This window comes from Chlamydotis macqueenii, chromosome 20 (genome assembly GCF_036417535.1).
Source record: "Chlamydotis macqueenii isolate bChlMac1 chromosome 20, bChlMac1.mat, whole genome shotgun sequence".
Classification (NCBI taxonomy): Eukaryota; Metazoa; Chordata; class Aves; order Otidiformes; family Otididae; genus Chlamydotis; species Chlamydotis macqueenii.
Genome location: NC_141575.1, coordinates 1,945,299 through 1,969,702, shown reverse-complemented (window position 1 = coordinate 1,969,702; position 24,404 = coordinate 1,945,299). Strand labels below are relative to the sequence as shown.

The following is a 24,404-nucleotide window of genomic DNA, read 5'->3' as shown; positions in this document are numbered from 1 at the left end:
GGCCTTATGTGCTCCCTGGACAAGTACACTGAAGGTGCTTCCTGAAGAAGGATTTGATTTTATTCAGCCATTACTTTCCATAGCAGATATGCTGTCCTTCCAAAGTTAGCGAGGGCGGGGGAGAGAGGGTGAACAGCATGAAAGCCCCTTTTCAGGCCTGTCCAGTCTTCCTTCGGTGTGTGGATGCTGGGAACAGGCCATGGTGCGTACCCTTTCACTAATCCCTTACACTGACCAGGATAGGGAAAGATCAGCAGAGGTCAGCAGGGATTTACTAATATAAGCACACGCCTCCCTGTTGTCATGGAGACATAACTCTTTCCATTCCTCTCTTCAGAGTTTATTTAGTAGTTGTGTTACTCTGATTCTTGAGGTGGAGGGGTTCCCTTTCCACCCTTGGCCTCGGTATCTTTCTCTACTGGGAGGTGTGCTGGGGTGATCAGCAGGAGCAAGCCTGATTGGTAAGAGTTGCATCAAGCTGGGGTTTTGAGCATTCATGGTTTCGGCACTTTTGAGATTCCTCTGGCTCTATCATTGCATTGCAGTTGGAGGCTGCTGCTGGGAAGCCTGCTGTGCTCACCCCCTGGTTGTAAATTGTCTTTGTTCTAGCTGTTGTAGTGAGTAGGGCAGGGGAAACACACCTGAAGGAAGCCTCTTTCTCCACAAGCCTGCGGTGCCTTTTTGTAACAGATGATAGTCATAGGGAGTAAGATTTAAACCAGCATGGAAGTCAAGGACCTCAACAGCAAATCCATGCACAAAAGGTGCTTAATACATCATAACGGGGGCATAATTTTAGAAACATAAATAAATACTTTATCAGCATGAAACAGTTTTTTTTTTCCTAAAGTATGTCACTAGAACAAGAGGAGAATATGCCAGAGTACTGGCCATTGCAACTTGTTTAACAGAAAACAAAGGTGCTACGCTAGGAGATGTGGTGTGTAAACTCTCTTCTCCTGTGTTTGGGAATCCTTTGCAGTAACGGGTTCTTGAGGAGAAGAGCGCACATCCCTTTACTCTGCTCAGTTCGTGTCATGGGGAAACGCTGTTTGGCGTGTGTGTAACCTGGTTACCCCTTAAAAGCATTGCAGTGTCAGCCTGGTATTTTACATCCTCTGTTTTTCTGTCTGTTTTTTAAAACTGGACTGTGGGTAATGTGAATTGTACTGATTTTCTGGGAGAAAGAAGCTGAAGGAATGAGAAGAGCTGGACATACGCAGCCTTGATTCTCATCCTTTTGTCATCTTCTTGTCTCAGAAGGCCCCACTTGTGACTGACCCAAAGACAGGAAAGACACAATTCCTTTTATCATTGATGTTCCCATAGTTGGTCTGGGTCACATGCCCAGTCTGACATCCTGTACCATTTAGAGCCTGCCTTCTCCTGCTAGGTATTCTCTGCCTCCTGAGATGATTCAGGCATCTAGGAATGATCAAAGCCACAGCTGGAAGGTGTAAAACTGGGCAAGTTTTCAGAGCCTAGAACTTGGGGAAATATATTTCATGTTGTCGATGGGAATCCAGAAATAAAATGTACCCTTTTCTTTGATTGTCTTTCCTTTTGCCAGACAGTTGTAGTATTTATATAATGTGCTGAAATAAAGCACCTTCAGGTTATAGAGACTGGAAAAAATCTAACTTTCTAATTCTGTAATAAAGTATTACAGGTTTCAGATAATTTCATCTTACAGGACACTTGTGAAAATATGTACTTGTAGCTATTTTTTAAGTTGGACAAACTGATACACAAAGTGGAACTGGCTTGCCTAATCTCACATTAAGTTTTTGCCAAGCCAGGAAATAATATTATGGCATCCTGACTCTTCTGGCCTTTGTGTCTGTGATTGTGAGCATTTTGCTGAGAGATTGTACACAGGAGATAGTGAAAAGATGAAAATGTGTTCAGAATCCAGTGCACATGCATGAACAGAGATGGATATTTTCAGTAAGTACCACAGAGTCTGATTACAATTTTTTTAGTGCTTGTGAAGATTATATCATTCCATTGGAATAACACATTAAGCATAATATTTAAAAAATAATCATTTGTCAAAGTTGTCCTTCAGTATGAAGGAAACCAGGTAATCTCTGAGCTGATAAGGCCAATCCCTGCAGTTCCCTGTTGGAATTTTAAGTGAGCATTGAGAGCACCTTTTTAAGGTAGTTATCAGTGAAGCTGTGTGAGGAGTTAGAAACTTCAGGTACCTGTGCATAGATAGGGTGGCAATTAAGGAGACTTTGGGAATCAACAACTTAAGCTGCTGAAATTTAAGTGAGAGAGGTTCGTGAAGATGTGGCACTGACCATATTCCATCAGGTCAAGTGTATCCCCAGCTTGAGGGCATCCATCCTTTATCGTCATTTCCCAAGACTTTGGAAAAACAAACTTGTGAAAAGCAAAACCAAAAAATAGAAGCCAGTGAGTAAGGCTGAAGCGACATCTCACAGGCAGTGAAGTATTAAAATGACTGAAGCTCCTTGTCCTGTGTATTGTCTTAGCAACTCATAATTCGTCTCTAATAAAATCTCCTGCCAGCAGTGCTAAGATAATGTCGGGATGGAGAGGGGAGGCTGTGAAAGAAGTTACTTGAACGCAACTCATGTTGTGGGGGAAATTACCGCTGAGATTTCACAACATGTGTGAGATAGCGGAGAGCAGGCAAGGTTGAGGGGTTTTATTTGTCTGTTAAAGAAAAGGTCAGAAACCTTGCTACAGCTCTTTGAGAACCTCCTCCTCCTGCACTGCCTTTATCAGTTCCCACAACTCTGCCAGTGCCACGCAACAGCATCTTGTCCTGCTTTACTGGAGTAAGAGATTCCTCAGGGCTCGCGGGGAGAGAGACACTGAGCTACTGCCGAGGGGATCTCAGATTGCCCAGCATCTCACTAACTTCTGATTTCTCTTTTATGGCTAGAAAATTTGCTGTTGCAACTGCCCTTTGACAAGATCGTTTAGTAAAGATATAAAGTATGAGATTATTAAAGCCAGTTACTAAAATAAAACCTGGTAATGCAGCTTGTTTGCCTTGCAGTGATACGAAAGGTCACAAACCTCATCTTTTAGGGAAAATCTTTGTCAGCTACCTTTAAAGTGTAAAACCAGACCTGTCCTGGCAGAGCTCAGTGAGTGCTTTATATGGGACTCTGTTAGCCTTTGAAGTTCCTCCTAATCCACTCCTAAATGCCTGGAACGTATTCTTCAAAGAAACTGTGGTCTTCTCCCGTTTCATTTCAGGGTAGGGTTGCACGATGATATGACTAATCTATTTTTTACTGGTTTTTTTTTTTCACTTACAAACATCACCGATTCATATTCTTCCTGTGAAAAATAAAGGAAAAATCCTGAATGTCATTGTTAATCCAGCAACAACAACCACTTTTGTGGAAAACTGTAAACTCTTGTCATTCAACAACTTCTTTGACCTGATTTTCACCATTTTAATGAAACAGCATAGTCTGAATTACATGTTTTTGTGGTTGGTATATTGTGCAGCAGGAAAAGCAAATTTATTCATTGTGCTTATTAGCATTTGGTGCATATTCATATGCTATTCACATTCATATAATAATCTATTCCAAAATTGAGAGGAATTATTGTGTGCCGTAGGACTGATGGATGAAAATAACAGAACCAGAGCTAAAAAAGTCATGTGTCCTTTCTCAAGCTAGGTGGTAGTCTGTGTCTTCGATACTCGTGTCGTACACTGATTGAGTACACTGGTTTCTTGCAGACTCTGCATTTAACTTCCTGGCCATGACACAAGTGCTGTACTCACTTCTCACTGCTGAAATGCCCCTTTCTGATGTCCCTCTGTAACAAATTCTGTTTCAAATTAGTGTCTCACCTGTGGGATTATTTAGCACTGCCACTGGATGAACATTAGGGTTATACTCTGTTCACACAGGGGCGTGTTTTGTCCTTGACAGATGTTTTGCCCAGTGTTAGTATAGGCACGCTGTATACAGGGGAGTATATGATGTCATTTTGGAGTTAGTGTTGTTAATACGCATGTAACCTCTACTGATCTGGGAAAACACATGGGCAATTTTCTGCAAGCTGCAGTTCACAGAATAATTTGAAGTTATTTAGGTATTGTTTCATTTCTTGTGATTTACACTGCAGTCTCAGCCTGCCCCATGCATGCCTTATGGGCAATGCTGTGTTACTGCAGGATATTTGTTCCAAAAAATGAACATTTTCCTCCAGACTGAGGTCCTGCAGAAGTCATTTGCAAGGAGGATTTAGACTGTCTGCTTGTAGAAGCAGCAGAAAACAATGCACGTAGCCTTTGAGGTGACTTCAGCCTATCTACACTGGAGTGCTTGGTGATTCTGTTGAAATGTGAGTTTCTTTGCAGGTGGAGTCTGTTGCAAATCAGAGAAATCGTTCTGAACATGCAGTGGACTTGATCTCCTGTTTTTTAAATCACAAACCGTGCTCCTGGCCTGTGGAAAGTGCAGGCTGGGACGGGTTATTCATTAAGCGTACAAAGGCTGGTATCTCCTGCCCAGTAAAACTCCTGCCCAGTGAAACTCTTTGGCAAATAGTTTCCTGGGCTCCCACTCTAATTGCTACAGGGATTCCAGGCAGATTCCGTCATCCTTGTTTTCTGCCTGACTGGGAATCTGAGAATAAAAGGGTTGATGGCAGAATAATGAGATTGCTGGACAGTGCAATGCTCAGCAACTCTCCCCAGCATCACATGAGAGAGGAACGGAGGGCTGGGCTAGAGATGATGCTGGGAAGAGAAAGGGCCGTCTAAATCCCTGGGCACCCTCCCTCCCCCATCAACACTGCCTCTTAAAAGAAGACTTGGAAACACTGCAGTCTCTTGATGGGAGGAATCTGGGGGAGGTCAGGGCAGGGGCAGGCTATTGTCAACCGAAGTCTCCTATAAAATCCTGAAGCCGGATGCCTCCACCTTCGGGTACAAAGGGACTGAGGAGCTGATGGGGCAGTGAGTGGACAGAAAACCAGTGACACAGATTAACTACCGGGTGTGCAGAAGGTGCACCAGAGCAAGGCAAACATGCCCAAAAATGGGCTGGAATAGCAATGGCATGAAGGAGAGAATGTGTAAGGTCAGCTGAGCAGCAATGCTGTGGTGTGTGATCCTGGCAAATCCTTAGCATGAAGTGCGGCACGTTAAACAATGTCTCTCAACGAGCAGTAACGCGGTGAGGGCCAAGAGTGGTGAGCTGTGGGTCCTGTCAGAGCTGGACAGGCCTCTGGCCGTTTGAGTAACTGCCCACTCTCCACTGCCGTTGTGGAGTTTCCCAGAGACTGATTCCTGTCACTGGTTGGCCCACAGTTACGTACTTACGGCAGCAAAAAGGGCAAAGAGCTGTTTACACAACGGCGTCTAAAAGCAAGGTTGAAGGCTAGTGATTGCTTGACTTCCAGTGCTGGCAAAGTCAGGATTGTCCCACCAGCAGTAGTAGCTGTTTCTCAGATACCATTTGCTATTTCATGAGCTGTACCGCTGCTTTGTGGTTGTTTTTCACAGGCATTTCCAAAACATCTTCTGTATAGTTGTTTGCGGAGTTTGGATGTTTCATGACGCTTACACCAGAAGCAGTCTGGGGTGTCTCTACCCCATAGCTTCTCTCTCATGGGTCCTGGAACGGAGCAGAACAAAAACTCAGAGTTCAGAAAGCCGCAGTGGGATGAAGGGTTAATGAGTGCTGCTTTTGTGAAGGGAGAAGTTCTCTGTTTGTATTGCCTTTGTCCCTTTACACTTTTTTTTTCTGTTTCCCTTTGGAAAGTGTATAATTGTGTCATTGAGTCCAGGGCATATATCCTAATTCTAGTACCAAGGCAACTATCTCCCATCCCTGGAGCTCTTCTACCTTTTGACCAGTCAGATTACTTCCCACAGTGAATTTGAAATTTCTTTTGGAAAAGAAATGAGGACTCCTCCTTTTCTTCTGTTCTGCTCCATTGACAAGTATCTAAATTGAGCAGTTTTTGTTTTTATATCACACATATGCCCTGTGTAATCTCGTTTACATGAATTAGATTTGCAGTCCCTTGGGCGTGTCCCATCACATTTCTGGATGGTGGAATTGCATAATGGGGCAAGAGCCTTGCAAACTGCCATTTTTGGGACAGCAAGGCGTTGTGGGTGTGTGTGAATAAACCGATCACATCCAAATGCTCCCAGATCAGGTCTCAGCTGGTGTGTTGGCTCTGCAGATACTAAGAGTCTGGATCTGAAATACCATCAGTACAGTGAATCTCATCAGTCTCTGCTCTTTGCTGTTCTCATAACACCTAAAAATTTCCTGCTCTGTAAATATACGTGTCTAAGCTGTGGGGAGAGGGTGTCCGGCCAGTGGTTATCAAGCTTGGAGCTGCTCAGGGTAATCAGAGCCTGTGTGCAGTGTGCCAGGTTGGAGTTTGTGTTGGGTTCTTTATGGCAGCGTCTTCAGATCACTAGTGGATTAGCTGAGGAAAAATTGTGTCCCCAGAAGGAGCAGCTGGGACATGAAGAGCCGCAGCCAATATCTTAAAACATACAGCGTGCCTCTGCGGATTGTATCCTGCCAGTAAAAGGGGTCGTTAATTTGTCACAAAGTTAATCTGGTGAATGAATTTAAGGTGATATGTTTCACTGCTCTCAAAGTGACTCAGGGATCAATAAGCACAAGTCAAACGGTTGGTTTGTGAGTGCCTCCGAAAAAGCAGGCATCTAGACACCTAACTTGGCAAGAAATTCCTGATTGCCATCTTAGGGAGGCGTGTTGTGTTGTCTTTTTAGTAAAGTTTACTAAGTAAGTGTTTGATTCTCCAGTGTCCTTCTCAGCTAATGGCTAGAACAGCCCCTCGCAGTGGGGAATTCAGGTGGGCAATCTCTGAGCTGTACGTGGCAATCAGCAGAAGAACTTTGTCTTTAGTGCTACAGATTATGACTAACCAACAGTCTCTTTTCTCAACAGGGACTTCATACTCTGAAAATGATAGCAGCTGTTCCTCATCCCCCTGTGAAAATGGGGGGATCTGTAAGGATCTGGACGTGGGTTACCAGTGCACCTGCCCCGTGGAGCCGGTGGCCTACACGGGCGCGAACTGCGAGCTCCTCTATGATGCATGCAGTAAGCATGAGTGTCCTGCCCGCAGGATTTGCAGTGGGACTCCGGGACTCCTGAAGTACGAATGCATCTGTATGCCTGGCTTCACAGGTATTGACTGTGACGTTGATATTAATGAGTGTGAGAGCAACCCTTGTAAAGATCCTCGATTTGAGTGTGTAGATAGTGTCAATGGATACACCTGTAAATGCCAAACCGGACTGAATGGAGAAGGCTGCCAAACAGAAAGCTCTGTGTGCTCTAGCCACCCCTGCCTAAATAACGGGACGTGTGTCGAGGGTCCTGGGCACTATACCTGCATCTGCCAGCCCGGCTTCACTGGGGCCAACTGCAGAGACAACATTGACGAGTGCGCCTCCGAGCCCTGCCAGAACGGAGCCATCTGCCGAGACAGGGTGAATGAGTATAGCTGTTTCTGTGTGCCGGGCTTCCAGGGGTACAACTGCGAAATAGACATCAACGAGTGCGCGTCCCGGCCCTGTAAAAACAACGGCACCTGCCTGAATGAGATGGATCACTATTTGTGCACGTGTGTTCCCGGCTACACAGGTACCTCTCACGCTCATGTACTAGCCGGGTGGTTGGGTTGTCTCTCACTGTTCACGTGGTTCCATACTTTGCCTGCTGCTGACGTGTCTGGTAGTGGTAGTAGCTGGCCTGAGAAGCTGTTCTTTTACAGCAGTGAGACCAAATCTCTGTGGCATAACTCATGTTTCTGCAGTGTTTGGTACTGTGTGTGAATAACGATGCAGGGCTTGTTGTTGTGGCTTCTGGACAATAGTTGAGGCTTTGGTTTTCATGGATGGTGTGGATGTTGAGAGACGTGGATCTAAGAGGGAAAGTGGTGGGACTGTCTGAGACTTGAAGCCTAGATATAAAGTAGATGTGATTAGCTCTCAGTATGAAATTAAGGGAAATTAAAACAGATTAGTGATGATCAGGAAATGTATACTTAGTGTTTCTGGGTATAACTTCTCTCTGCCTGTCTACGCGAGTTCTTTGTTCTGTCCTGCAGGATTTCTCTGAGGGAAGTAGTCTTTTTGGAATAAAGTGGCTTTTAGTTGGAGATTTCTTGTCCAATTCTTCCATGCCGAGTGAATGTTTTTTGGCATGTGACATAAGTACCTCTTTTTTTTTGTGCATCTGTGCTAATGGTGACTCAGAGAGTAATCTACACCTGTGAGTTATCTGTGAGGGAGGCATCTGGGGGTCTCCGTTCTCCAGTCCTGCTTATCAGAGAGGAATGCATTTGTACTGCGCCCATGTCTGCCTGGTACCACCTAGCACATGAACTTTCTCAGCCTTCCTCATCATAGACTGAAGTGTTTAAAGAGTTAGGTTGCTGTGAAGGAATGCTGCTGATTACCAGTGGAATGAGGAGACGTTACAACATCAGGAATGCAGTCCCTGATGCTGACTCACTCTCTGATAAAAATTAACAGAGATGAAGGAGAAAAAAAGCAGAATTGCTGTGTAGGCCTGAAGATTACTACTGTTTTTGAATATCAAGTGTAATTCTGTCTTTGCAAATCAGTTTCTTTTTTTATCTTTATGCTGAATCCTCAATTCAGGGTTGTGGGATTCCCCTGCCAAGGAAGTGATCAAATGACACAGGCAGCTGTAGGAGCTTGTTGTGCTCTGAGTTATTCTCATGTCAAAGATGAAACTTTGCCTTACGATCTATTGCTTCATCCTGAGGTTCCAGCACCGTTGGCCAGCAAGGTTGGGTTGTTTCCTGGTGCTTGCAGCTGGAATTTGGGTGAAGGAAGTTTTGCGTGGGTATTGACGGGTTTGAACCAGCAGCTTAGGGGGCCCGCATTCCGCCAGGATTAGGATGGCCCTGTCCACTGTGTGGTGAGGCTTTGCCAGGAAGGGGAGATTAGGTAGATTGGCAGGTGCCACTGTAATGAGTAAGGCTGGGAGGTGACACCAGGCCACAGACAGCTCAGAGGTGTGATATAGGATGGTAAGGTAGTTGGACAGAAGTTGCACAGGACGTCTTATTCTGTCAGGGGGAGTTGAGACTTTGGACCAAAAATGTGTGGCTTGCTTTTATTGTTGACTAGGAGTATTTGAGCTAACGCCTAACTTTTAGTTAGTGTTTCCTAATAAAATTACTTACTAATATCTAGTATCACTGTAATTAGCGTTCTGCACTGCTTTAACGCTTTTTTTCCTAGGTATCTCAAAGCAAGTTACAAATATTATTTAAACAGATGGAACAATGTTTTGGAGATGCAGGTAGAGATCACTTTTCCCATACCCAAACTGCAGCTGCCTCTGATGTAGAACACTGGATCTGATTAATAGCAACGCAACACAAATGAAGAGTACCATGTCTAGCTGAAACTGTAAGAGCTGTATTGTATATAGAGGTTTAAATAACACTGACTAGCAGTGTGAGTCTTCTCTTCCCTGTCCTCCCTGCCCTCAAAGGATCCCAAACCGAAAAAGCTATCACTAAGTTTTTAAGAGCTGTATGTAAGATCAAGATCGTATGGCTTACTTAGAAAATGGATGTTATTTGTGAAGTGCTGATGAATTGGCTACTTCAGCAAACCTGAATGAAAGAGACTAAAGCTCCACAAATACGGGAAACTATTTTTAGTTTTGATAGAAGACTAAAATCCAAAAGTCTAGACAAATTAATTTTGTTTGCAAATAAAAATTAAAGGTCCTTAATTTGTAGGAATCACATACTGTTCATAAGCTCCCAATATGCTTATAGCAAAACTGGTATAGTAGCCAGTTTGGGTTGATAACATGGCTTTTGTGATTCCAGCTCGGAAGTTCAGGTAGCACAGGTATACTTTTCTGGATTTTTAACACAGATATTTCTGTTTTGTGACAAAGGTATGAACTGTGATGCTGAAATAGATGAATGTGATTCAGACCCTTGCCAGAATGGGGCCCTGTGCAATGATCACGTTGGGTTCTACACCTGTACCTGTGCACCAGGGTACCAAGGAATCCAGTGTGAGGTGGATATCAATGAGTGTGTGAGCCAGCCCTGCCAGCACAACGGGACGTGTCATGACCTCATTAACAGGTGAGAAGTCAGTGGTGTTTGGGCAATTCCATAGCAGGACTGAACCCGAAGGTCTGCTTAGTGTAATGTGTGAAAATTGGAGTAGAAATCTGGGGGGGGGATTGGATTTGGTGTTTTGGACATCCCAGTGGTCCCAGCAGCAGTAACAGAGTGATTTATGGCAATGTGAGAGGGTCTCTCCTAGCGCTAGAACTCCTAGGATGCTTAAAGGAAGGTAGGAAAAGATTCCTCTTACTGCTTCCAGCTAACCTATCAGACACAAAGGGAGCTGATCTGCAGAGCATGAACAGCAAAGGCAACTGCTGAGAACATACCTGTGTCTGAATTTGCCTTTTCATAGGTAAGGTGTGAACTCAGAGGCTGCTGAGGGTTGTCTGCCCTGTCATTAGTGTGGCCTGTCTGTGCAGATGGAACTGCCTTTTTCCTCTGCCCCACAAGTGGGTATGAGGACTGACGGCTTAGCTCCATCTGCTCTTTCCTCATACTGGGCTTTACAGTCAAATTAAGAGCTTATACGTTGTTCTGTTTTGCTGCCCCACAGCTACCGTTGTGACTGCAGTGACACAGGCTTCGAGGGGGAGCACTGCGAGTTGGATATCCTGGAGTGTGCCTCTGAGCCCTGTCTGAACAGTGCCACGTGTGTGGAGGGAGTCAAAAACTACAGCTGTGCCTGCTGGCCAGGTGGGTTAGAAACCTGTGTGCATGTAGGCACACTGCAGTGAGAGCACACGCTAAATTGCCATGTTGAAGAAGTAAAGAATTAATGATCATACTGCATCACACTCCCAGTGTGATTTTTCATTGTCTGAAACAGCAAGGCTGCCACTGCTGCCCTATAACAGCCATCCCAAAATCTAGCTGACCTCATGGCTGGGAAATGCACCCTGATTCTCAAACATAAAGTTTTCTTTTTCTTTTCTGCCTTTTTCCATCATGAGTTAATAATCCTTTCCTGCAAATTGATTATTTGGCTCCTGGGTTTGACAGAGTGGAGAAAGTGGAGGGCCCTGGGACCGCCTGCTAGATGAGCCGCAGTGTCTTCTAGGTCTTACTATCGCCTTCAAGGCAGCCACGATATTTGGGAGCCTAGTTCAGTGAAGTTGTGCATGACACTGACACTGATGTCTCCTGGCAGGTTACACCGGGCAGCACTGTGAAGACGATGTGGATGAGTGTGCGGCAGATCCCTGTCACAACGGAGGAGTATGCTTTGAGCGATCCAACCAAGCCTATTACGGAACACGACCTGACTTCCCCAGTAATTTCAGCTACAGCCAAGCAGCTGGTTTCCTCTGTCAGTGCCAGCCAGGCTTTGCAGGTGAGCTGTGCAGTAAATGTTCATCCTGTCTGCACCTGAAAGATGCTGCGTCGTTTGAGTAGGTAGAAATGGAGCAATGTTATCTGTGCGATGAAAATCGCTTAACAACTGGTACTTCACAGGGAGTGGCAGCCTGATGCATCAGAAATATGCTTCTGTTCACATCCTGTATGAATATATTGCAGACAGCTGTGTGAATGTCATTCTCTGGCCAGCAAGCCTGTCTCAAGGCTGAGGCAACAGCCTATGCGCTTTCCAGGTGCTTTGATGAATGCCCTCTGGCTGTACAGGTGCCAAGGTGGTTTCTCTTTGTCAGTCTCTCATGCATATGGCAGAATTCATCCCTAAAGGAAGTCTGTGAAACTCCTCATCAGAGGAAGCTAATTCCCTGGAGTCCCAGCTAACTATTCTAGGTGTTTCCTCGATGAGACTACTCTCATGACAGCAACTGTATAATCAGAGTGGGTAGGAGAAGAGGGGGTTCTTGATGTCTTACTCTTGGAGCTAGAAGCTCTGAGGGTTTAGCTGAAATATCACCCTTTCCCTAGTTTATATATCTAAAAGGCTGGATTTAACAGGTGGGGAAATTCCCTGGTAGGAGGGACTAAACAATAACACTTTATTCTTTCTTGAGAGAAAAATGAGAGTTTGGTCTATTGCACAGTTGGGAATGGTTCAGGAGTTCTGATTCTGCCACTGCTCCCTTTCGTGACACTGGAAAATCATTTGACCTTTCTGTACTTCATTTTCCCTAATTGTTTGGGTGATCGTATCTATTTGCCAGTGTGTCTGGAGAGACATACTGTAGTTCAAGAAATGATATTGCATTTTTAGATCATAGAAAAGAAGTGCAAAAAATTATGAATGCAGTTGTCATTCAGATTCTTTCCTTCACTGATGCATGTGTGTGCTTAAGATGCTTGTTTGTGTTTTCACTTCAAAGGGGAGACCTGCTTTACTAACATCGATGAGTGCGAGTCCCAGCCCTGTCAGAATGGAGGGGTTTGTGTGGACCTTATTGATGGCTTCCTTTGCCATTGCCTACCGGGTTATTCAGGTAATGCTGGTGAAGGGGGGTGGCTGGAATCAGGTCCTTCTGGTTAGCCAAGGTTGAGCTGCTGCATTACTGCCGGCCGCAGGACTGGATTCCAGCGCTGGGTAGCCCAGGCTGCTGAGCAGGACTGGGATGAGCAGTAGCGGCGCAGCAGGATGTCTGCAGGCCAGGGCTCAAATGCCATGCGAAAGCTATGTGATTTTGGTCGAGTAAGTTGATAGGCTGTGAACTAGATTTTGAGACACAAGATCAACTGTGTAGAAAAGTCTCAGATCAGAATATCTAGGGGATCTGTATCCTGGAGTGAAAGCTCACTGGGAGAACTGCGAGGTATTTGTATATGCACACTGTGAAGGTGAACAAAACCAGCCTTCACATAAAAAAGGGGTGCTTACCATTCTAGTTGTCACAATCTACTGAGTGTAGCAGACTGGATCACCAGCACGTAAAACATCTGTAAAACATCTCCATTCCCTAACACCCCTGGATGATAAGAGTCAGCCATTTTTGGCTGAAGGCAGTAATCTGGTGTGTTAGGAGGTCAAAAGGTCTTTGTGATGTGAGCAAATGAAGCCTTCTCTGTTTACAAGAGAATGGAGAGTCTGGATTCTTACACAAATGCCCTGCCTGACCCTAATGGGTCTCAGTTTTCTAGCTGAGAAGCTAGGGGATAGTGAATATAGCACATCAGTTCTGTCGGGAAAGTACACTGCTAACTGATACTAAACATCATCTTCATTTAAAATATTCGTTCCCAGTTTTCTGCATCTTTAAATTCCGTGTGTACTCTCTATTTTGAGCAATTTAACACCAAAAAGTAGTTTGTATGAAAGGTGGTCCCCGGCACAATCTTGTGGTTTTGAGGCGGATGTAATCTTTCCGCAGTGTTCCTAGGCTGCCATCTCGTGGGAAAAACTTGAAGCCAGAAGAAAATCTTGTCCCTTTAACTTCTCGGAACAGCAGGTAGCAGCATTCCAGAGACTCTCTTAGGCCTTTATTGCATGGGAAAGTTTTCTCTTTTCCTTCTGTGGTCATAGTGATTGAGCTATGTTGGCATAACTCCATCTGGGTCTTTCCTGGGAAGACCCATTACACAGGTTCTTTCACTCCCAAAATCTCAAAGCACCTCCTAGTTAACACCTTCTATAACTAGGCTGAATTATTTGTGGGGTTTTCTGGCCTATCTAGTTTGCTTTGGATTCCTAATTTAGGGTAGGCCAAGAAAAAAATTGCTTTTATAGATGAGGTCTTCAAAAGTAGGCTTCTATCTAAGCTCTTCACTGCTACTTTCTTGGGTAGTGACAATGCTGGACTCATGAACTGAGATCTTGTCCAAAGAGATGGTTTAAAGTTTATCCTGCTTGTCAGATTTCCAGCTCACATATGTGCCCTGTTCCCTTTTCCTCCTTCAGTGCCCCAGCACCCTCAGAGAGTTCAGAATTTCATTGTGCTTTGCCAAATTGCAGGTCTGTTTAATCCTTTCCAATTCTTAGCGTGCTCATGGGCAGAAAAGCTGACAGGAACACAGGATGATGGGCGAAGGAGTGCTAGAGTTCATTCTGTTGCATCAAATTTGCGTTCATTAGTACTTGAAGGGGATTAGAAACAGGTTGCTCTTCTGGATATTGCCTTTGGTAAAGGACTTTGTCTCAGCTGAGGTAGCTCTGACACGTTAATGCAGTGAAAGGCTGGGAGCAGTCTGTGAGATCAGTGAGTGCCTGTGGCGGACTGAAGCTGACAGGGAAATAATAGCAATTAATCTCCCCTCCTTTGTCAATTAATCCCAGTACAGTCATGCTGGGTAAACAGCTTATTACTTCATATTAGGATCACAGAACAACTTTGTGAAGCTTCCCATAATGTTTCTGTTCAAAACACATTTCTGTGGCAGCTTAGATCTGCCATGAACTTGGGTTTAAGCTGCCTCCGCTGATTAAAGTGAACTTGCTACTCTGATGAAGAATCCTGTCTTGGGGCGGCAGGGGGTTCTTTCTGTATTTTTTTTTTCTTCAGTCTGAGGAATTTGAGGAGTGTTGGGATAACAATGTGAGTCAGGAGAAATTCTTTCTTTGCAGATTAACTGCCTCAGTGCTGTCTCGGGCTACGGCAGGGCAGGGAGATGAGCCAGCTCTCTCTGAAGTGTAGTTGTTGCAAAAGCGGTGCCTCATTCCTGAGAGAACTGCATAATATGTCCTGAAGAGTCTGTTCAGTGCGTCAGTTTGTGCTTTACTAGAGGATCTACCCTGAGAGGGTATAAGAAGCATGAATCAAAGATTACACGGGTACTAAATGAAGTGAGAAGGAGAATGAATCTTGCATGGTCTTTGAAATGATGTCAACCGTGGTCAAGAGAAAAAGCATATTAGGAGAAGCCTGTCTTTCAGGAAAAAAATACAAAGTGAATTCTTTACTCATATGAATGCTTTCAGCCCATCATGTATGTAGTAGACAATAGTGTAGGCCAGGACATGAAAAAGACCAGTACCTCCATTTGGAATGGAAACTGATTTTTAACCTGCAAGAATGCAATAACTTAATGGCTCATTCATTCTTTAAAAACTTCTAAATGGCCTGAGCGCTTCCACTCATATTTCTACTCCTGCTAAAGTTGTCTTTAGAAAGGCAGTGCCTTAAAAAACTGTGCTGAATGAGAGGGAAGAGCCCTGCCATTTGGATGGCAGACATGCCTTGGCAGCGGCACCTTGCGATTGTGGTAGAATTCTGAGCTTTTTTGCATATGGCTGAGGAATGCTTCTACTCTCATGAGAAATCAGAAGGTGATGTGATGGTAAATTTGGGAGGAATTGTGACTGGAAATGTGTCTCAATATAACTGGAGTGCTTATTAACCATTCTACTTTGTTCAGCCATAATGTCTTTGTCAATTTTCGTTAAAGAAGCGGGATCCCTTCTGTGTAGCTAGCCATAAGTGGTTACTCTATAAAGAGTGCCAGCCCAGATCAAATGGGCTTGAATTCCTGAGTTGGGGGTCGTGAAATAAACGGGAGATGCTTCTGCCTTCCAGCCACCTTGGACAGATTTAATTTTTTTTGTGACGGTATTTCCTGATGTCAGGTTTGTTTTAGAGATGCAGCCTCCGCAGAAAGGCCAGCTAAAAGGTTAAGAGAGTAAAGAGATTAGAGGACCGTTAACCCTTCCACAGAATCCCCTTGGTAAATACAGGCAAAGGAAGCTAGGGAGCACTTTGTGAGAACCCCCCCTGCTTCCCTTCCGTTCCACATTGCATCTCCCTCTGGATCATAGCTCGTGGTTAATCAGACCTCTTGACTTCCCTGTCATCCGATCAGAAAGCTGCAGGAGCATACGCTTTAGTTTGGGTCCTGCTTGTGTCTAGGTGTCAGGTGAGTTTAGATCAAAAGTGTCCTCTGGGATTCTGATGTTTGTGGCTGCACAATCTGTTTTGAACTAGCCCTTCACATAGATTTTTCTGACTATGGACAGCCTGAGATATGCCAGCTGACCATGGTTAAAGACTTTTGAGAGGATTATTAGTGGTGGAGGAACTCTGAAGAATTAAATTTGACTTCCTTACTAACGAAAATGGGTGAAGCCCAGCTTAATGTCATCTTTAGAATCAGGACAGGCAAGTCCTTAGGCAGAGCAGTGTCCCAGACAGAGGAATTCTCCTGTCTGTAGGTGTGGCAAGGTGGTTGTCTTCTAATGGTGGCTACCACGAGAGATGAATTCAGGATGTCAGATATTACACTAGATTCAGTATGTTGATTTTCCCATAAAATGCTTATCAGCGATGTTTATTATTTTGAATGGTAATGGAATTGCTTGCCAGGAGGCCACTGCTTGCAGTGTGTGACTGCCACGTACACTTCAGGCAGACCAAACTTTCCTCTTTCCTCTTCTCTAGCTCTTGAGACTAGGATGGGTGTCTCTGAAGCCTGGAAAGAAATTCCTACATTTCTGGGACTCATTTACCAACACAGTGAGGAAGTTGCTAATCTCTATCTAAAAAACATGTGAAATTTGGACATTTCTATCCAAAGGTCACTCTCCATTTTGTGACATTTTTCTGCTAAGAACCCTCTGGCATATTTAGTGTTCTTTATCTTGACCTCCTCCAAGAAGTTTTACAAATGATTAGGAACAAAATAATTCTCTGAATTTAAGCCCCATGACTGAATCTTGTAACTTGCATGATTGCCACTGTGTCAGAATGAGGAATTAAACCCTCTAGAAAATGAATCATCTGATCCTTTTAATTTATTTAGAGTCCTCCAGTTGCAAAGAACCTAAGCAGTCCCTCCTCAGTGGTGTGTAGTTTGAAACAGATGTTCAGTGATCCACCGTTTTGGCTTATAAGAGGTCTTATTTAAGTATTTCATCTTGCATATATATGTACTGTTTGGATTTGTTACAGCTGTGTGTCTCTCTAAGAGAACCCTAGTCTGTAAATATCCTTACACTGATCCTGGGAGAAGAAACAATCACAGTTTCTAATTAGCAATATTTCATGTAATGAGTTTGAAAAGATGTAGTGACTAGTAGGGGATCAGAATCTGTGCTGGCTTATGCTATGTGGGTTTGGGTACGATGTATTTCCAGTCAGCCGTATACAGAGTCTCTGTATGTGTATTTAAATGAATGTGTGTGTGTATAAATCAAAATATGGATCTTCTTAAGGGATTTACTGCTCTCCAGTCCTCACAGCTATTACACTTTGTTGTTGCAGCAGGCGGTTGCATGGGCACAAGCTACCCACTTGTGCTGTCCTGGGCGCTAACAGCGGGCTCATGCTCGCTGATGCAGACAGTATTTACCACCCGTGCTGGGATCGGTCTGTGCTTGCGCGGGATGCAGATGGGACCATCTGAGAACTTTTTACTCCAAACAAACACTCGCTATATCCCTCCCACTTAAAATATCTGTAAAATTGACTGGCGTGTTTGGATTGAGTGAAGTGAAGAAGGTGAAATAGCTACAAGAGTTGTTGGAATGCTTTCTTTTAATATCTCATAGCGATACTGCTGATGCAGATTCCAGGCTCTGACACGTGGGAGTTTTTGTTTGCTTGGACCTGACATTGATACTAACAGAGACCTCAGGTTTGGGGTAAAGCTCCCAGATAACATTTCTTCACAGAAATAACAACCTTCTCTGGGTTCCTTACAGCATGAAAGTACAATTCTGCCTCTGGGAACTTTACAATATGAAAGTTAACTACATCTTTTCAAAAATAAAAAACAAACCCAGAGAAAAGAATGAGATTGCAACAGCTATCTTCTCATTAGCAACAACAGCTAATTTTATAATGTTGCTAATAAGGAAAGAGAGAGTTTTGATTCTGCGGTCCCGTGTTTCAGCCGGTGTACAGTCGGCATAATGCAGGGAATTTCCTTCCGTTCCATTTCACTTCAGAGACACAGATCATGGTAGTTAAAACTCGAGAGTTTTCTTTGCGACTACTGCAGCGTGGAAGTGCTTGTCCTCACAAAAGCACGGAACGGGGCACAGGGAGCACAAAGGGCTGATCCCTGCTTGGGTCAGTACGGAACGTAGGGCAGGGCCCAGGTTGCACTCTGCGTTTGGAACTCTCCTCATTGGTATGGTTTGGATCTTACGCAGCGGGGGATATGCAGCTTTGTGGCTTAAGCCTATAAAAAGAAAAATCCATATTTTGGCCTTATTGGTGGAATTGGGCAGATTCACCTGGGAGGCGGCAAAGGCAGGAGATTGTCTCTTGGCTTTTTGCCGTTGGGGCTAACGCTGTGGGTGCCGCAGGGAATTAGTGTCGCGCTCTGAGCGAGGAGGCTCTGCGAGCACGCATTCTTCGTGTCAGCACTGACAGAGGCCAGCTGGGGAGGGTCAGAGCAGGGCTGGATTAGATCTGCAGCGCAGGTCTCTTCTATATTGGCTCGTTTCATCTCCAATCCCTTCTGTCTGACTGGCATCAGGGAGCGCTTGCACACATTCTGCCGTTCCAGTCCAGCCTTTTTCGTCATTCCTCCCCCCATTCACCCCCTTTTTTTTTTCCCTTTACTATCACAAATGTCCACAAGGAGTCGGCCATGAAACCTGTGCTGATTGGCGTGATCCTGAAGGGAGTTTTTCTGCTGGCAGGTAATGAGATCTATACAGTAATTGCAGTGTGTCCGGAATGTTTGTGTGCCTGCCCAGGGCAAGGAGCTGGCTGTGCGATTAGTGGTGGCTGGAGGCATGAGAAGGAACAGGAATTGACTGGAAAGGAATCATGTTTTTATTTTGAAGACACCTGAAGTTTTGTTTTGGAAACTTCAGGGCAAGGAGTTTCCTTGTTGTCGCAAGATGAATGCGGAGCCGTCAGCACGCTTCGTGTGCGTCTTTGCCACGTTTCTGCCTTGCTCTGTAGCAGTCAGCTCGGGGTGCTCCAGGGCACGGGTCCGTGCGTCGTGCTCAGATGTAAGCACGCAGCTGTCTCCCTGTGAGTTCTGTGAAACGTCGGTTTTGCTTTTTACAGACATTTTTGCAATTTTCCTTGTTCCTTTAGTGATTTAAAACTCCTTTATTGAGAAGTAGTTTTGTTTTAACTCGGAGGACAAACCTTTTGCTGGCCCATGCACTTCTCCGTCTCCTCCCCCACCATCTCCTCGAGCAGTAGTGCACGGTGGGAGAGAGGTCACAGCAGCGTGTTGCCGTGGAAATGGCAGTAATTGTGCAAATATAATTGTGTCGGGGTCCGTTAGTTGCAGCTAATTCTCTCTCTCCCCCCTTTCTCCCTCCCCTCCTTTTTTCTTTTGATAATAATAATCCAAACCCTAATTAGGATGCAGCAGGGAAGGGTTGCTAGGAGTTCAGCTGTCTTACCGGAGAGGGCTGGCCGGGAAGCCCCACTGAACTGCATGTTTCAAGACTGGGCCCATGAATAGACTTCGTCTTTCAAGTTTTTTTGGTGTATGAAGCTAAATTAGAATATCTCTCTTTATGTGTGCTCATTCTTTTATCATATTACATGTCTGTTGAAGTTCGTGATTCTCACACTGCGTACAATGAATCTTTGCTTATTGATAGCAGTCAGTAAATCATTGCCGTCGTTCAGGGAGTGGCGAGCTGTATGGATTTTGATAACACTTGCATCTATGAAACAAGACCGTTCTCACCACATCGGTAACACTTTGGAATCTAGTGAATAGATCTGTGTTTGAAAATCCTGCCGGCTGTCAGCGCTTGGCAACTTCTGGGTGTCAGTTCCGACGCAGCCCCTGGGAGGTTAGCCTGGGACTGTTACCTTAAACACTGCTCGGGTACCTGCAGTGTTTCAAAATGCTTGTCTCATCACAGCCTTTTAAATAACACTTGTCTGATTTTCAGATAACAAGTCCCACTGATTTGTGTTTGTTAGTCTTTCACTAGATAAGAAACTCATTAAACGTTTTCTCCTAATGCTACAGTGAATCAGGTTGGCAGCATTGCTCTTACTGTCGATAGTTCAAATAATAGTAAACGTTTGAGCTAAGAAATTTAGAGGGAACAGAGAAGACTATGTAAGAGTAACTTGGTTTTGTCAAACGGAGTCATCCTCCCCTTTTATTTTTTTTTTAATATTCCTGAAAAGGGATGCCTAAGCTTCTCTTAGAGAAACAAGTTAGTTTTGAACTTCTTTATATCTACTTTCCAGTGGATTTGCAAAGACACAGCTGTCTTGGAGAAGGCTGGAATAATGGGTATCCAGGAAATTATCTGTACTTCTGGATACTATAATGGCCTGTGGCAAAAATCTGTTTTTTTTTTCTGAAATAGGGAAAGTTCCTTTATTTTTCTGGCATCCCTTTCTTCATTTACACTCTGTGATCCGCAGCCAAAACCTCAAATTACAGACCCCTGTGCTGCACTGAAATGAGCATCTAGGAAGCAATATGCAACAGAAATCTCCTTCTTCTGCCTTGTTTTGGTGTAGCTGAAGAATTTGAGATATTCAAACACGTCTGACAAAAATCATTGATGATGACGGAGGAGGAGAGAGGGCAGGACAGCTGGCTGATATGGGTATGGGCACTGTAAGGCATGTAAGGAGTTGGAGATGTAGCACTGGGTAACTGTTCAGCAGGGGACATTGGCTTCCAGGGAAAAAATGTTGTTAGCCAGATTTTTAGAATTCTTGCACAGTCTCCTCTGTTATCAGTTTGTTTTAAAACTGCTTCGGATTCAAATCTGGCTCTGCACCGGATTCTAGGAGGGCACGAACACATTAGATGTTTTGGAGGCCCTTTCCTTCTCCTGCTTCGGTCCTGTGAAGGCTGGCTGCTCGCTAGCAGAAACAATGGCAGCAGCAAGGATGTTGCCTGTGTTTTGGTTCCTCTAGGAAGAGCTGCCGTCCTCTCTTTCTGCGGCCAAACGTTTCCTTTGCCTGTTTGCAAGCTGTGAGGTTAGACAGCACTGTGTAAAGTCCTGAAGTGTCAGCTTCTTCTTTTCACCCATTTCAAACAAATCCTCTAAGAAATCAAACCAGCTGCGTCCCACGGGAAAGCCTGGTGTTTAATTAGCCACCAGCCTGGGGCTGTGCGCTCGCCTGGGGACTCATTTGCCCCCTGAGGTGGAGCACTCACCCCGCAGGTGTCAGCCGGGAGCAGCCAGGGCAGGTGCTCCTGCCGCTGCTCAGTGGAGAGCACTGCGCGGAGGAGGCGGCTGGGGGGCTAGGAATGCGAAACGGGAAAATGGGGCTCAGCCCTGCCTCCCAGCCTTCTCAGAAATGCAAAAATTCATGGCATCTCTCCTTTTGTTATCCAGACCAGTGCTATCTTCTCCCCAGGCCCTGGCAAATATCAACAGCTCTGATCTGAAATGAGCAGCATCTCAAGGATTTGGGATTCTACCAAACCCACTTTCTAATCTCACTGCAAACTTGCCTGGTGCGGTTTTGAGAGCCCTCCAAGCCACTGATAACTCAGAAAACCCACTCCACATAGTTCTACTGCTCTTCTGATTTTTCTTAATTCCTGTTGAAGTCTTTCTGGGATTCTCCAGGCCCAGAGATGTCCATTATACTCTATTTATTCCAACACGTTTCCTTCAAGTGTGGCCATAGCTTTGTGCTGAAATCTTAATTCTATCCTTGCTGCTTCCTTTACATGGAAGATCACACCCCAGGTCTGTGTGCCACACAAGCCGGACATCTCCAAGGCTGACATTATTGGCCAAATTCAGTACTTTTCCACAGGCAGAGTGGTTCTCTTCTAGTTTACGTCAGTAGAGAGCTACGTACTAGAGGAATCTGAGGTGACGTTGCCTAGAGAGCAGCTCTAGCGTAGCTGGAAAGTGCAGAATTACCAGAGCCTTCACTTCTCTTTCAGTGCTTCTCAGAGCTCCACACATGTTATGTCCCTGCCCTGACACAAACCGACATTTTGGAGCTGGAAGCTGGTGTTGCGTCCTCGTCCATCTGCAGAGCCAGCCCTGGTAAAAGCCACTAAACACCGGGTCTGGGCAGAGTGAAGCAGCTTGGTTGTGCAAGACTGCCTGTGAGGCTTTGCTGGGGCATGAGGGGGGACAAACCATCCACACGTGTATTCGAGAAGCCTGTATCACATCTAAGTTGTTTTTTTTTTTTATCACACATCAAGTCCAGCTCCAGTGCTCCCAATGCCCCATCTCCCCGCATCTCCTTCCCTCAGGCAACACTCTAATCTCTTTGACAGGCACTTTCTGTCTAGTGGCTTTTCTTTACAAATGTCTTTTGTGCTTTGATTCCTCTCCTTTGTGTGTGAATTCCTTCTTTTTCTTCCTGCTGTCCCCGTTGTGCTTGCTAGCTAGGTTCGGCTGTAATGCTATTAGATTGGGATAATCCATGCTTGGTTTATCTGTGTGACTGTCTCTGAAGATTAGTGAAAACCAGTGTTATGGGCTGGATGGGTGAACTGGTTCAGAGGGACTCTTCTGTCAGTCTGCAGATGCTCAGGAAAAGGACAGCAGATTTTCATTAACCAGATTTGAGTGTAATGTCTTGTAATTTACTTGACCCCCGTTGGGATGCATGTGCCTGGAGGAGGCAGGGGAGCCGCAGTGCGGTGCTTTTTACCCAGTTCACTTCTGCAGGATTGGACAGAACTGAAATCAGCTTAGATCAAGCACGGCAAAGTGCCCATGGAGCATGTTTTGTTTGTTGTTTGATAATGAATTGAGTTTTGTGAGTGTTTTGCAACTGGAGGGCCGTCTAGGAATTTGAATTTTCTTAACTGAGGCTTTCCAGTAACTTCCCATTTTAATTCTGTCTGTGATAATGGTGCCTGAAACGTGCTCCAGTCAGATCTATAGACTTAATTTGAGTTTCAACATACCAAATCTGTTATGAAAGAAATAGAAAATCCTTGTCTGTACTGTTTTGTCCCTTTAATGTCCTCTGCATGTTGCTTACCTGTGATGGTTGAGATTGGGAGAGGACAGGAGTCTGTTGGATGACGCAGGCGGACTGGCCGAAACTCTAAATAGTGCCTTCTTTGCAGCACAGAAGTGTGTTTTTCTTGCTCTTACAGCAGTGGTAGGCCACTCTGTAGTGAGCGTGGGGCTTCTTGCTGGCAGCTCTTGGTCTTCTGGTGGTTTCCTGAAGAGAAGGGCTTAGAGAGCGGCAGTGCTGGGGAGGGCGGTCTGTGCCTGGCAGGCTGCTCTGGGGAAGGGAGTCCCGGTCCCCCGCAGTGAGATCCGCTCTCTACATCTCTTTCGCAGGTGTGGAATGTGCTGTTAACATCAATGAGTGTGAGGAGGGTCCCTGCAAGAATGGAGCTGTCTGTGAGGATGGCATTGCTGACTATACCTGCCACTGTGCCCCTAGCCAGGATGGCATTGTCTGGGGAGGGAAGAACTGCTCGGTCAAGCTCACTGGGTGCCAGACGCACGACTGCCAAAATGAGGCCTTGTGCATCCCAACCTACCAAGCTGAGAGCCATGGCCACCTGTGCCAGTGCCAGCCTGGTTTCTATGATGCCACATGCTCAACACCAACAACGTTTTCCTTTGCTTCCAGAGGGTATCTCCTCATTGAGCTGCCCATGAACAATCAGAGCAGGAGGGACGTAGCAGGAGATCAGCTTGCCAGCGTCTCCCTCCGGTTCCGAACCACCTTGCCCAGCGCTATCCTTTTTTACCGAGGCGATGAAGCTGAATACTTGTTCCTGGAGCTCTTTGATGGCATTCTGCATGCAGGACTGAAGAAGGAGGATGTCGCGTACCCACTGCTCCTGAAGGGGCTAAGAGTTGATGATGGCCAGTGGCATAAAGTTGAAGTTGTTCTGCATAGCACTGTGCAGCTAAAGCTCTGGCATGACTCTTGTGATGCAGGTATCTGCCTGCAGAGCTTTCCTGTTCCACACAGTACTGCTTTGGTTCCGCACGCCTTCCTGAACATGTACGTTGGAGGTGCTGGGGATCCAATGGCCAACAACACACAGAGCCAGCAAGGCTTTGTTGGCTGCCTGGAAGACGTTCAGGTGGATGCTGAAGCTGTGCTCCCAGTGGATCTGCCGGTGGGTGAGTCCTCCCCAGTGAAGTGGGGCTGTGACCGGACGGAGTGGTGCCTCTCCCAGCCCTGCTCTCACGGCGGGCTGTGTGTGGACCTTTGGGCAACCTTCAGGTGCGACTGTTCTAGGCCATACGGAGGCCCGTCTTGCTCATACGGTAAGTGCCACGTGATTTACATCTGCCAGCCCCTCTCCGAGTTGGTGCTTCAGAGATGCTAGATAAGCACTGATGCAGCTCTGGAAGCAGTATTTTCTACCTGACTAGTGAGAAAGCTAAAGCAAAACCCTCTGTAAATAAAATTCTCACTGATCCCTTTTCTGTCATTTGCTCCTGCAGGAACGATTGTCAGCTTTGTGGTGCAGACATTATTCCTTGTGGAACCAGAGGCTCTGACTTAATCTTTATGTCAAGAGGGCAGGGAAGTTGTTTT

At 45.3% G+C, this 24,404-nt stretch overlaps 1 protein-coding gene across 2 annotated transcripts in view; it reads left to right on the top strand.

Moving 5' to 3' along the window:
- The window catches only part of CRB2 (crumbs cell polarity complex component 2), a 38,735-nt gene that overhangs the window by 4,770 nt on the left and 9,561 nt on the right, over nucleotides 1–24,404 (top strand). For both annotated transcript variants that reach the window (XM_086763940.1, XM_086763939.1), the window contains exons 2-7: nucleotides 6,942–7,643; nucleotides 9,948–10,143; nucleotides 10,685–10,824; nucleotides 11,279–11,461; nucleotides 12,405–12,518; nucleotides 23,183–24,130. In XM_086763940.1, coding sequence (XP_086620066.1) covers nucleotides 6,942–7,643; nucleotides 9,948–10,143; nucleotides 10,685–10,824; nucleotides 11,279–11,461; nucleotides 12,405–12,518; nucleotides 23,183–24,130 — 2,283 coding nt within the window. The remainder of the gene's footprint in view (nucleotides 1–6,941; nucleotides 7,644–9,947; nucleotides 10,144–10,684; nucleotides 10,825–11,278; nucleotides 11,462–12,404; nucleotides 12,519–23,182; nucleotides 24,131–24,404) is intronic.